Source organism: Bufo gargarizans, chromosome 4 (assembly GCF_014858855.1).
Source record: "Bufo gargarizans isolate SCDJY-AF-19 chromosome 4, ASM1485885v1, whole genome shotgun sequence".
Taxonomy (NCBI): domain Eukaryota; kingdom Metazoa; phylum Chordata; class Amphibia; order Anura; family Bufonidae; genus Bufo; species Bufo gargarizans.
The window spans coordinates 41,620,268-41,634,083 of NC_058083.1; the positions used below are offsets into that span (position 1 = coordinate 41,620,268).

Sequence of the window (13,816 nt, forward strand, 5' to 3'; positions counted from 1 at the left end):
GCTTCTCTGAAGTAGGTTCGGCCTTAGGCATCACTCCCTTTTGGGACGGGTCTTTGCACTCTTGCCAACTGCAGTTGGCCAGGTACAATTTCCCCCCTTTCGGGGTGGACTGATTGCGTTCCATCGCATGCTATACTGGTTTTGTGCATAACTCCCTTTCAGGTTGCACTTTGCGATTCCGTACATGCTGTGGCGCTCTGGGACGAGCCCCCCTTTTTTTCTAGGTGGGTTGGCCTTCTCGCTGCTTGCGGGGCTGCTCGTTCGTATGCCTCACCTGCTTCCTGCGGCATACCTTTGTTTCTTGGGAGACGATGCTTGCCGCCAGCCTTGCACTCGTCCCTAGGGAGTTCATTCTGTCCTCCTGACCGGACAGGCTCTATTTCTCTCTGCTGCACCGAGCTGGGTGGTGCTCATTCATTTAGTTGGCCTTTCATTCCAGGGAGTGTTCGTGGGTCCTAGATGCATGCCCTTTGCGTCCTTCTGCAGCATTGCTTCCCTGCGCAAGTGGTCACATGGTCGAGAGTGCTGTTGTCTGAGGCGCCTCTCGAATTCGTCATTGGCGCTGGCAGGACTGCGGTTCCCTTGCCTGCCGCAATTTCCTCCTCTTCGGATGCAGTGTGGTATGAGTCCTTCCTCTTGGCGCCTCTACGCTTCTGTCTGATCTGCTACCGGGTTCGGGCTGCTCTTCTCGGGACGGTCACCCAACTTCTCTTGGGTGCTGGATTACCCAGGTCCGGAGGACCTCCGCCTTGGGTTCTTCGAGGTATTCGCCTTCTGCGAGGCGGTGGACCGGGCGTCTCACAGTGTAGCGGGTTCTGCCTTTGAGCTGTCCTATGGCTTCCCTGTTGCCCACTCCTCCTCCTTTCGGTTGGAGGGTGTTATGTCGGCCTCTGTCTCGACTGCCTCTTTTCGCCGGCTTTGTTTGGCTCCCGCTCTATACAGATCACTCCGATGTGGCTTCCCGCCAGACTTCGGAGGCTGTGTTTTCACTGTCCTCCCCTCTGGGGTGAGCATGGTTGTTCCTGTGGATGGTTCCGGTGTTCCTTTTGGCCTCGTACTGTCTCCCTTGTTCACGCTGGCTGTATTAGCTGTGTGCTTGTTTACCGAGTCTACCGCGTTCTGTCCTCCCGCTGGGTGCAGATTGCGTGGCCCGTTCTAAGACGATGGTCCTGATGTAGACTTACCTTCTCGATAACTTGGGGGGACTACCTTTTCGGTTCAGATTGTCCTTTGATCCCACACAGGGGCTGTACAACGTGGTTACATCAGCATGGACTTTAGCCTGCCTTCTCCTGGCATCTGGCGGATCCTTTGGGTTCTTTCCATCTGTCCTTCTGCTCCCCCATTCGGGTGGATGCGGGTCAACGTTGTTCGAGGGCCGACGGGGCTAGTTTTGTCGACCCTTCTGCCCGTGTTACTGGTCTGCGCCTGTTCTCATTGGGTTTTCGCCTGCTTGCCAGGCGACTCCAGCGGGTTCACTGCTGTCCACTCCTGGCTGTGTCTCGTCCAGGATCTGTTTTTTGTCTGGGGTTCTGTGGGAAGCTGTGCATTCCCCACTCTGAAGTTCTTTCCCCATGGTTCTGTCTTTTAGTTGAGGTGTCAAGTGTCGGCGCGGTTCTTTCTCTTCCAGCGTTCCCGGCCCTCTGGGCCTGCCAAGACCTTCTTCCTCGGAGTGGCTCTTTGGTTCCTCTGTACTGTCCTTCGGTACCGCCCTGGGGACTATATCCTGAGCTCTCGGCGCTCCGATCTTGCCCTTGGAGCCGTTACAGGAGTTCTCTCTATCCTTCTGTCCTGTACGGTTGTGTTCCGTATCAGTCGTGTCTCTGACGGGTGCCGGCATGGCCCCCTTTTTTTGTTACGAGCTTTCTGTCTTTTCCAGTACAGGGCTGTTCTGCATCTCGTTTCTTCCTTCCTTCCTTCCTTCTGAAGGTGGTGTTGCCTTTCGCTTCAACACCTCACCTATTTGGACGTTGTTTGGGCCTGGCCGTTTTTTACTTGGAGATCTCCGACTCTTGCAGTCGTTCGGCCTCTTGGGGTTCCAGGAGGTCTGTGCATAGGGTTGACAGACTCCAGGGTGGTTTTCCTCCGCTTGATCAGATTGGCTATTGCTGAGGTTATCGCACCTAGGGCAGGATTCTGTCTTGGTGTCACCGTTCCTTTCACCAGAGCGGTCGGTGCCTCCTGGGCCGGAGGCATTGGGCTTCGGCCGTGCATTTGGGCACGGCGGCCACAGGTCTGCCTTGCACGCCTTACTGAGTTCTACAGGGTGCATACTCTGACTTTGGCAGATGCTGCCTTACCCCGCCTGGGTTTACAGGCGGCGGTTCATTGATGCCTTTCGGGTGCTTCACCTTGGTGCTGTGGTCCCTCCCCCTTTTGGACTGCTTTTGAACGTCCCAAGGTCTTCTGTGTCCCCCAAGGAAACTGGGCGAGAAAACGAGATTTTTGTATAACTTACCAGTAAAATCTCTTTCTCGCTCTTTCCTTGGGGGACACAGCACCCACCCATTAATTGTTTTTTCTCTGTGAGTTTTCCGAGTTTTTGTTACCCGTTGGGTAGTTGGCTTGTTGGTTCCTTGTTGGACTTTGCCTTTTCTCACTGCTTGGACACGCAACTGGCAGTCTCTCTCTCCAGGCTGAGGGTATAGCTGTGGAGGAGGGGCTTAACAGTTTTCACTTAGTGTCATGCCTCCTAGGGAGATGAGCTATACCAAGGTCTTCTGTGTCCCCCAAGGAAAGAGCGAGAAAGAGATTTTACTGGTAAGTTATACAAAAATCTCGTTTTTTTTTTTAGGGGATTGGGGACAACATATAAAAAATTACTATTAAAAGTTTAGTTACTCTTTAAGGGCTCATGCACACGAATGAGTTTCAGCCGGGCCTGTATTGTGGTCCGCAAACAGCTGCTCCGCAATATATGGGCCCCAGGTGTTTGTGCCCTGCGTCACGGGTGCAGACCTGTTTATTTGAATGGGTCCGCAATCCGAAAGGTGCAGAACAGAGGCACGGAACCCTACTAAGGGCTCTTTAACACCTGCGTTCTTTTCTTCCGGCATAGAGTTCCGTCGTCGGGGCTCTATGCCGGAAGAATCCTGATCAGTTTTATCCTAATGCATTCTGAATGGAGTGAAATCCGTTCAGGATGTCTTCAGTTCCGGAACGGAACGTTTTTTGTCCGGAGAAAATACCGCAGCATGCTGCGCTTTTTGCTCCGGCCAAAAATCCTGAAGACTTGCCGCAATGCCGGATCCGGAATGAATGCCCATTGAAAGGCATTGATCCGGATCCGGCCTTAAGCTAAACGTCGTTTCGGCGCATTGCCGGATCCGACGTTTAGCTTTTTCTGAATGGTTACCATGGCTGCCGGGACGCTAAAGTCCTGGCAGCCATGGTAAAGTGTAGCGGGGAGCGGGGGAGCAGCATACTTACCGTCCGTGCGGCTCCCGGGGCGCTTCAGAGTGACGTCAGGGCGCCCCACGCGCATGGATAACGTGATCGCATGGCACGTCATCCATGCGCATGGGGCACTCTGGAGCGCCCCGGGAGCCGCGCGGACTGTAAGTATACCGCTCCCCGCTCCTACTATGGCAACCAGGACTTTAATAGCGTCCTGGCTGCCTTAGTAACACCGAAAGCATTTTGAAGACGGATCCGTCTTCAAATGCTTTCAGTACACTTGCGTTTTTCCGGATCCGGCGTGTAATTCTGGCAAGTGGAGTACACGCCGGATCCGGACAACGCAAGTGTGAAAGAGGCCTAAAGCACTACGGAGTTTTGCTTTACGGGTGGATCATGGACCTATTCAAATTGAATGGGTCTGCATCCGTCTGCGGAAACTGCACGGATGTTGCCCATGCATTGGGGACAGGAAATTGTGGTCCCCAATGCACGGACCGGCCAGCACACATGTGCATGAACCCTAACATTGGTGGATTTGGGGTAATTTCCCCTGCATGTCGATGCAATGTGTCAGGAGATATTCCCGAATTGCTGTTGAAAAGGTGGAAACACATTTTGTAAAGAATTTACATTTTCCCCGTTGTAGAATTTGCCCACTAGGGGGCACTGTGTGCTCAGTGGAACTCCAAATGGAGATTTTGGTGTGTGGACATTTCCCTATTGTCAAAAATCCATCAAAACAATAATAATAATAATGTGTATAAGTATATAAAATAATATATATATTCCGGCGCTTTACAATTCAGAGGATTTATGTACAAAACAAAAGACATCACAACATAACTGGCTAATATACAACTGAAACACCGGGAGTAAGAGCTTACAATCTATAACTAAAGCTTCGTTTTTAGATTATGGTCTCTTCCCATTTAGATTTCTGATGCAGAGTTAGAAGAAGTGGTGAAGGTCGGACAAGCCAGTGAGATTGCCCGGCAAACGGCTGAGGAATCTGGAATCACCAATTCTGCATCCAGCACCTTATTGTCTGAATATACTGTTGCGAATAACAGCATTGCCCTCAGAACGCCAAAAACGCCAGTGGCCCAGGACCGCATACTGCAGGTAACAAAGTGACAGATGTCCGCACAGAATTTATTTATATTATGGACCTTATGTAATATAACGGTGTGCTAGCATCATTACTGTATGTTGTATCCCAGGGATATAGTATTTCTAAACTCGCAGGCATTAGGGCTTCACAGCTCTCACCCTTCTACCCATCCCCAAAGTAGGAGCAGCTGACTTCTTTAAATGCAAGGTGGGCTTAGTGCAAGATCCTGCCTGCAGGCTGTTACAGACCACTGCTGTAGATGAACATGGAATTGCATTTTAATAGTTAATCTTATGTTTTATGTCTTTTCAGGAAGCTCAGAACCTTATGGCACTTACAAACGTGGACACCCCTTTGAAGGGTGGGCTCAACACGCCTTTGCACGAGAGCGATTTCTCTGGTGTGACGCCTCAGAGACAAGTGGTCCAGACCCCAAATACTGTGCTGTCCACACCGTTCAGGTGAAGCCGATTATCACAAGGGAGTAAAGTATTATCTGTGCTAGTCTCCCAGATGGAGCAAAGAGGGACAGACAGCAGCACACACAGAGCTCGTTTATCTATGGTCTCCTGGAGGGCCCAGCTTGCTGGATTCCTCAGGAACATCTGAAGAAATGAATTTGTGGCCTGTTTATTTACTCTTTTGATTTGCCCCAAAAATTGCACTGTGGTTGGACAGTAGGGGATGAAACTTTTCATCGCTACAGCTTTATTTCTTCTGATCTTCTGATCCGCAGATAACTGTGGAGAAATCTCTGGCGGTATATAGTCACTGACCGGGGCATCTTCGGTCAGCCATACATTACTGGGGTGGGGGTGGGGAGGTTAGTTTTGCATGCCAACAGCTAATGAATGCTAGAACTAAAAGGACTGAAATGCCTTAGTTCCTGTAAATCCTATTGACTATTTGACTTTGCTTCTCTAGAACCCCATCTCAAAGTTCAGAAGGTCTAACCCCACGAGGTGGCATGACCCCCAAACCAGTTATTGGTGCCACACCAGGGAGGACACCGCTGCGGGACAAACTGAACATCAATCCAGAGGATGGATCAGTGGATTACAATGATCCAACATACGTTAAGCATCTGGTAAATGACATATACAATATATTTCTGATCTAAGATGTATTGGAGTCTAAAAACCTCAGGGAATTAAAGGGGCAGCACCCTCACATTGCAGGGGGCCCTTGTGATCAGCTACCTTTGGTTGAGTCTTGATGATAAGGTACATACTGTGTGCAGGAAAAACTGCATGTAAAGGTGCCTGTTATGTTTTGTGACGATCCATGGGAAGTGCTGATACAAAACCAATTTTTAGCTTTAGTTAAAGGGTTTCTGACATCAGAATTAACCCTATTAAGCTAGCTGACGTTAGCGATGTGCTAATGTCAGCTGAACCTAACTAGCCTGTTCCTACTTGTATCTATGCCCCCGTTATGGCAGAAATCTAACTTTTATAATATGCTAACTTTCCTCTTTCCCAGAAAACAGCTTTGAGGCTTTCACACTAGCGTTTTTTGCAGATCAGTCATGGATCTGCAAAAAACGCTTCCGTTACAATAATACAACCGCACGCATTCGTCATGAACGGATCCAGTTGTATTATGTCTTCTGTAGCCACGACGGATCTGGCTTGAGCACCATTGAAAGTCAATGGAGGACGGATCCGTTTTCTATTGTGTCAGAGAAAACGGATCTCTCCCCATTGACTTGGGCCGCTTGCACACAACCGTATGGCTTTTTAAGTATTTTGCGGAACGGAACAGCTGGCCCCTGATAGAACAGTCCTATCCTTGTCCGTTATGCGGAACAATAATAGGACATGTTCTATCTTTGAACGGAAATGGAAGGCATAACGGACTACCTTTTTCATTTTTTTTGCGGATCTATTGAAATTGATGGTTCCGGAAATGGAACGCCAAAAATGGAACATGAATAGAAAAAAAAAACATTTGTGTGCAAGAGGCCTTACATCGTCTGCCAGGACGGATCCTTTTGGCTTCGCTTCGTCAGGCGGACAGCAAAAAGCTTCAGGCAGCGTTTTGGTGTCCGCCTCCAGAGCGGAATGGTGACTGAACTGAGACAAACTGATGCATTCTGAGCGGATCCCTTTCTCTTCAGAATGCATTACGGCAAAACTGATCCGTTTTGGACCGCTTGTAAGAGCCCTGAACGGATCTCAAAAACGGAAAGCCAAAACGCGATATAAAGAGTCTAATAAAGTCCTGGCTGGCGGTTTCCATTTTGTTCCATTCTGTTTTGCTAAGAGCACATGATGGTCAGGTAAGCCTTTTAACCCCTTAGTGACCAGCCTGTTTTGGGCATTACTGACCAAGCGTTTTCTTCCTTTTTTCGTCGCCATCCAAGAGCTATAACTTTTTTTATTTTTCAGTTTATGTAGCAGTATGAGGGCTTGTTTTTTGCAGTACAAGTTTTTTAAGCGAACCTCTCACAGGGATTTTGTGTATAGAGCTGAGGACATTGGTTGCTAGATGGCTGCTAGCACATCCGCAATACCCAGTCCCCATAGCTCTGTGTGCTTTTATTGTGGGAAAAAAACTGATTTGATACATATGCAAATTGACCTGAGATGAGTCCTGTCCCTGACTCATCTCACATACAGGACTCATCTCAGGTTAATTTGCATATGTATCAAATCGCTTTTTTCCCACAATAAAAGCACACAGAGCTATGGGGACTGGATATTGCAGATGTGCTAGCGGCCATCTAGCAGCCCATGTCCTCAGCTCTATACACAAAATCCTTGTGACAGGTTCCCTTTAACTGTGTCATTTTGTAGTACACATGACTTTCTGTATAACTTTTATTAGCTCTTTCTGGGAGGGAGATGGGGGAACAGCAATACTGGCACTGAGTTTTTAAGTTATAATTTTTGCGGCGTTCATTTTTTGGTATAGATAACATATCATCTTTTATTCTCTGGGTCCGTACAATTCCAATGATGCTACATTTTATATATATATATATTTTACGTTTTACTACTTTTGTGTACTACGTTTATTTCTTAATTTTATCTTCTTTTTTTATGGAGTTGCGTGAGGGCTAAGATTAAATTAGATATTTGTGTAGTGCGGGTCATTACCCACGCAGCGATACCAAATATGTAGGGGAGATTTTATTTTTGCAATTTTTTTTTCCATTGTAAAGCGTATTTTCATATTTTCGTATTTTTTTTTTTTTTACTTTTTGAACCACTTAAAGGGACACTGACAGGGCCAATAAGCATATTGAGGTATATATATGGCAGTACAGGTCTTATAATGGGTATTACAATCATATAAGTATCCCCCCCTGTCCACATTATACATACAGAAAACTGAAGTTTTATAACCTGCTCCAACGGTCTTCAATCTGCCCAAGGGGCGGCGTTTCACCTCTCTTGCGCCCAGCCACTTACTGGGCGGCGCTTACTGTCCCCGACTTCCCAAGATCCGGCGCATGCGCAGGGCACTGTTCAGCGCAGCGCTTCAGAGCGGGGACCGCAGAAGCCGCCCAGCAAACTGAATATTCATGAGCTGGGCGGCGCTTCAAAGCGGCAGTTGGGGGAGGCTGGCTGGGCACAAGAGAGGTGAAACGCCGCCCCTTGGGCAGATTGAAGACCGTTGGAGCAGGTTATAAAACTTCAGTTTTCTGTATGTATAATGTGGACAGGGGGGATACTTATATGATTGTATTACCCATTATAAGACCTGTACTGCCATATATATACCTCAATATGCTTATTGGCCCTGTCAGTGTCCCTTTAATAGCCCCACAAAGAGTCTATAAAATACTATGCACTGTCCCTATAGTGCATTGCAGCCATTCACAGCCTTATACAGCCATTGACGAGCAGGCTGGGCCAGAGAGACGCAGCCTGCTGGGGAACACTCAAGGCTGGCTTGGGGCCTACACCAGGTCCCAGTCTACCTATACACACATTAGCACCCTGTGATCGCATTTGCAGGGTGACGATGAGAGACAGAAAAAGTCCACTCCCTCTGTCACCGCTTACATGCGGCAGGCGCCATGTAAGGGGTTAAACAGCCAGGATCGGCACTCCTGCCCCTCCGGACTGTTAGAGCAGGAGCACTGATCTCATGTCTTAGGTGTTTGACCTTTTTTAAAATTTCTTGCGACGTGACTTAGATAATAATTACGCCAACACCTCATCTGCAGATAGCTGTTTCTGTATGATTGCCCCTAATCAGTGCAGAGTAGAGAGAACTGGGTGAGAGGCGCCGGTCATCTTTCCTATAACTGGTCTGGGCTTACCTAAGTTTTCAGAAAAAGTGCTAGTGAATGTGAAGACCCCGCTGACTAGGGATATGGTGAGATGTACATATTTCATAATAATCTACAACTGTGTCACACGCAGGAAAGGGAGTCTCGGGAACAGCTGCGTCTTGGATTGATGTCTCTTCCTACTCCGAAAAATGACTTTGAGATTGTCTTACCCGAAAATGCTGAACGAGAACTAGAAGAGCGAGATCAAGAGGACTCCTTCATAGAGGATGCTGCAGATGTGGAGGCGGTAAAACAGGTAGAAATCTATGTACTGCAAATGCCATGTATATATTAATGGATTCTATGTGAAGGAGTTGTGTGTGTTTAATACCTGGGAACCACCACTGTCATTATAGGGTCCCCTATGTCACCCTACCGGCATGTCCGTAGAGTCTGTATGCAGCACAGTTCAGCGTGTGTGCTGCCTCTCCATACGACTCCATGGGAGTTGCTGAAACAGCGGTAGGTGTGCTAATGCCAAAAAATAAATTAGTCACCTCTCTGGCAGTCCGTGAGCCAGAACCGGAAGTCTACACCAGCAGCTAGGAGCGGGTATAGACTTCAGCTGGAACTTCTCCAGTTTCTGGCATAAGTTATAGTAAATCCAGCTCAACGCTCCCTCCCGTTTCTCACCACTATAGAAAAGTTGGTGAGAAGCTCCAAAAAGTCAAATTTTGGCCCAAATATGGCATGCGTCATAATTGGCAACTTTTTTTTTTTTTTTTACACAGTAGGGGTGTGAACACTTTAGTAAATTCCCCTCAATGTGTTGTCTCCAGAATAGTTTTTTCCTTTGGCCCATGTTGCTTCTGTAAAGCAAATCTCTGAATACTGCTAACAGCAGCTCAGCCAAAACTGCTGCCTTGTGATTGTTTACAGAAAAGAGGATTTTAAAAAATCTACCGAAAACAGACTAGAATAAAGATTTAAAAAAGAGAAAAATTTTGTAGATACGTTCACTTTACATTTGAAGCGTCTCGGTTGGTTATGGGTAGCATCAGTATATTAAAGGGGCTGTCCGCCTTTTTCTTACTGATGATCTATCCTTTGTATAGGTCATCAGTATCTGATCGGTGGAGGTCCGACACCCGGGACCCCTGCAGATCAGCTTTTTGAGAAGGCACTGGTGCTCACAGTAGCACTTCGACCTTCTCGCAGCTTCCCGCAGTCCAGTGACATCATGGCTATAGGTCATGTGGCCTGGGCGCAACTCAGTCCTATTTACTTCAATGGGGCTGAGCCACACCTATCAGATGCTGATGACATATCCAAAGGATAGATCACCGGGCGGACATCCCCTTTACCTAAGAATTGCTTAAAAGGAAAAAGGTAAACTTGGTAAAAAAAAAAAAAAAAAAAGTAGGACGTTCGTGGTTCTTAGTTACTTGTGACTGTTTTATAGGAGCATTTTGCTGTTCTTTGTTTGCAGGCGGCCAGAGATGCACAGCGAGCGAAGGAACTGAAGCAGAGACATAAAGCTGTGCAAAAAGAATTACCAAGACCCAATGAAGTAAGCAGGCCCTGGTTCAATTTTTTTTTTTTTAGGCTGTTTATACCTTTGCATCCAAAATAAATGTAGCAAAGTTGCAAATGGAGTTTTTTTAAGCTGATCTATAATTTTGGACTTACAGCAGTTACTGACAACAAACTGGGTGTAGTCTGACTCTGCGTTTGTGCCCCATTATGACTTTCCTCTACTTCTTGTTGGCCTACCGAATCTACATTCTCGCATGATTGCAGGATCAGACTGCACAGGGTTTGTTTGTGGTCTGTGGCGATGGCGACACATAGATCTGCGTTTTTAATGCAGTCTGTTTGTAAAGTTGCTTATTTTCTTATTTTAAAGTGTAACTTTTTTTTATTTTGTAATGTATAGTGGCAGTGATACCGACCATTTTTGTAATATACTTTAATTACTGAATTTGTACTTTTCTGTTAGAAAAATAGCTCTAAAGTGACCCATTTTGAGTCTTAGCAGCGCTCCCCTGTCTTCTGTTTACATAACACAATGTGAGCAAGTCTCCACAGTTATGTAAACAGAAGACAGAGGAACGTTGCTAAGGCTCACTTTAGAGCTATTTTTCTAACAGAAAAGTACAATTTCAGTAATTAAAGTATATTACAAAAATGGTTGGTATCACTGCCCCTACACATTACAAAAAAATAAATAAAAAAATGACAGTTACACTTTAAATGCCTTGGAGCGATTTGCCTTGATTGAAAAAGATGAGATCCACCTTCACAGCTTTATCATTTCAATGCTTCTGGGATTAAAAAATGAAGCAACTTTGCAAATAATTTAATTTTAATGTAAAAAATTGTTTTGTCTACAGCTCCTAGGCTGACCTAGATGTTACCATGGCAACATACCAAAACCCTATGTAATTGTGAGCCTTCATGCCTCCTCTCTTCCATCTGTCCCATACTTTTTGGTAAGAAGTAGAGAAAAGAGGGAAAGACGTATGACTGCATGAGGGTCTGTTTTCTGTTTCCATTGAGGCAAATAAATCTGCATAGGAGCTGCAGACACAAAATACTAGAGTTTAAAGAGGACCTTACACGGATTATGTGTTACAAACTGGTATGCTTACCAGATAGGACGGCCCCTACAGATCCCATTATTATTTATTTAATTTTTTTCTAAAATACCCCTCCGTTCTGGCGCGGTGTCCCCTGCTGTTTTTGGCGCCTGATATGTTAATTTAGAGTATCAGTACAGGGAGGTGGAGACGGCCCGGTTTTTCAAGGGGCGTCTCCTTCTGCCTGGCTGTAGCGCGGTATAATCGCAGCGGAGAGCGTCACAGCCAGGGGGAAGGTGAGCGGTTTTCTCTCCCTAGATGTGACGCTCTCCGCAGGGATTGGACCGTGCTACAGCCAGGCAGAAGGAGATGCCCATTGAGAAACCGGGCCGTCTCCTCCCTGTACTGATACTCTAAATTAACATATCGGGCGCCAAAAACAGCAGGGGACACCGCTCCGGATCGAAGGTATAATTTAGTGGGGAAAAAAGTGCTGGCATCTCTAGGGGCTGCCCTATCTGGTAAGCATACCAGTTTGTAACCCATAATCCCATGAAAAGCCGCCTTTTAAAGGAGTTGTGCCAAGTATGAAAGTTCTCATCTAACCGCAGGATAGGGGGTAATCAACTGTTCATTGGGGGTTCTGACTGCTGGACCCCCACTGATTTCCCCCCCCCCTTGTTCCACTCCTGATGGAGCTGCAGACCTAGCATGCACCCAGTCGGACGCTGGAGATGGCAGGTATCCTGATAGGGGATAACTTTCATACTTGGCACAACCCCTTTAAATAAGACTACTTGCAGCACTGCTTCATTTTTTATTTTATTTTTTTATATGCATTGATGGCATAAAATAAAGTGATCTATAGATGGACATGGCCTCAGGGTCGGACTATTGTACCAGAGGATCCTCCAGTAGGCCCCAAAGGTCCAGGATAAAAAAAACATTTGGCTTCTTTTGGAGCCGATCACTTTCCATTTCTTTGATTTAAAACCTGTTAGACTTTATTGATAACGTAGGGGTTGGGCCTAGAGAATAATTTCCTCTGTTGGGCCCGAGGGACCCTGCATGGACCTGACTAGAAGTTTTGCTCAGCTAGTGGTTTAACACTTTAGTGGTGTCATTCTTTTTGTGACTCTACCCAGACAGTTTTCCCAGTGGGGCCAATACAGTGCATGTAATATTGGATTAGGATGTTGCTCTGTACAGATGATACTGAGGTCATTATTGGTTTGCAGGTAAACGAGACGATCTTGAGGCCTGTGAATGTCGAGCCGCCTCTTACTGACTTGCAGAAAAGCGAAGAAATGATCAAGAAGGAGATGATAACAATGTTGCACTATGACTCCCTGCATCATCCGTTTGGTGATAATTCGGGGAGTAAGAAAGGGAAAGCCCCCGGCTCTGCCTCCACCAGTGCAGAACATGCATCGTATCTGGAGCAGAGTCCGTATGACAAATTCTCAGAAGATGAGCTCCGGCATGTAAGTAGCTACGTAATGGCAGCACCACCATCGCAGGCGGAATGAATGGATCTCAGTTTGTTGCATTCAGTCAGCTGTCTGAGATACATTCACTTGTTGGGGCCCTCCACAATGAGAGACGCTGTGTAGCTGCTCTCTGCTTTGGCTGTTTGTACCCCCCCTCTAATAACTCAGAATTGCCTATTAAGGTTTACAATACTAGGCAACAAGCAGTGTAAAAAAAGATTTAGAAATGTGACAACATTTTTAAAGTTAAACATCCAATACTTGCCAGCCGCTCCAGCAGTGGTGCTGGTCTTAGTTTACTTTGCTCCAGTGATGATTTAACCTGTATCCATGTGACTGCTGCAGCCCATCTGTCAGTGTCCGTAGTGGTCTTGTGCCAAATATGCAAGTATTACTGCTGAGGCCACTGATTGACTGCAGCAGTCACATGGATGTATGGCACATTACTGTTGAAGAAAAGTAAAGGAAGCAGCCTGGTTCCCATCATGGATTTGTGACATCTGGTATAGTCTACCTCCCCATGTATTTACCATCTTGGGCATCTCTCAGTGCTGACGCATTGTAGCGAGTCTCTCACGGTTGTCCAAATTTAGGACTTGGCAGGTTTTTAGTCCTAACTGAGCATGTGATCTGCATCATTTGACTTGATGGGAATAATTCTCTCTCCTATTCACTGTTCAGGCGGAGGAGCTTCTGCAGCAGGACATGGAGGTGGTGAAGCAAGGTATGGGCCATGGAGACTTGTCGTTGGACGCCTACAACCAGGTGTGGGAGGAATGTTACAGTCAGGTGCTTTACCTACCCGGACAAGGGCGATACACCAGAGCGAACCTGGCCAGTAAGAAGGACAGAATAGAGTCTCTGGAGAAGAGGCTGGAGGTGAGTGCTTCTCTGATCTTCGCTCTCTTTGGATACCTGCACAGCATTTCTGATGTCATCTTGGTTGATGGTTTTATGGATGAACCATTTGTAATACAAACAACCCAGCAGCTAAATTGCAAAATTGTTCTTT

At 46.6% G+C, this 13,816-nt stretch overlaps 1 protein-coding gene across 1 annotated transcript in view; it reads left to right on the forward strand.

The window, feature by feature from the left end:
* Positions 1–13,816, forward strand: part of CDC5L (cell division cycle 5 like) — a 47,483-nt gene that overhangs the window by 15,868 nt on the left and 17,799 nt on the right. The window contains exons 8-14 of the mRNA XM_044289783.1: positions 4,333–4,521; positions 4,823–4,971; positions 5,435–5,597; positions 8,887–9,051; positions 10,225–10,305; positions 12,553–12,798; positions 13,486–13,683. Of these exons, the coding sequence (XP_044145718.1) occupies positions 4,333–4,521; positions 4,823–4,971; positions 5,435–5,597; positions 8,887–9,051; positions 10,225–10,305; positions 12,553–12,798; positions 13,486–13,683 (1,191 nt within the window). The remainder of the gene's footprint in view (positions 1–4,332; positions 4,522–4,822; positions 4,972–5,434; positions 5,598–8,886; positions 9,052–10,224; positions 10,306–12,552; positions 12,799–13,485; positions 13,684–13,816) is intronic.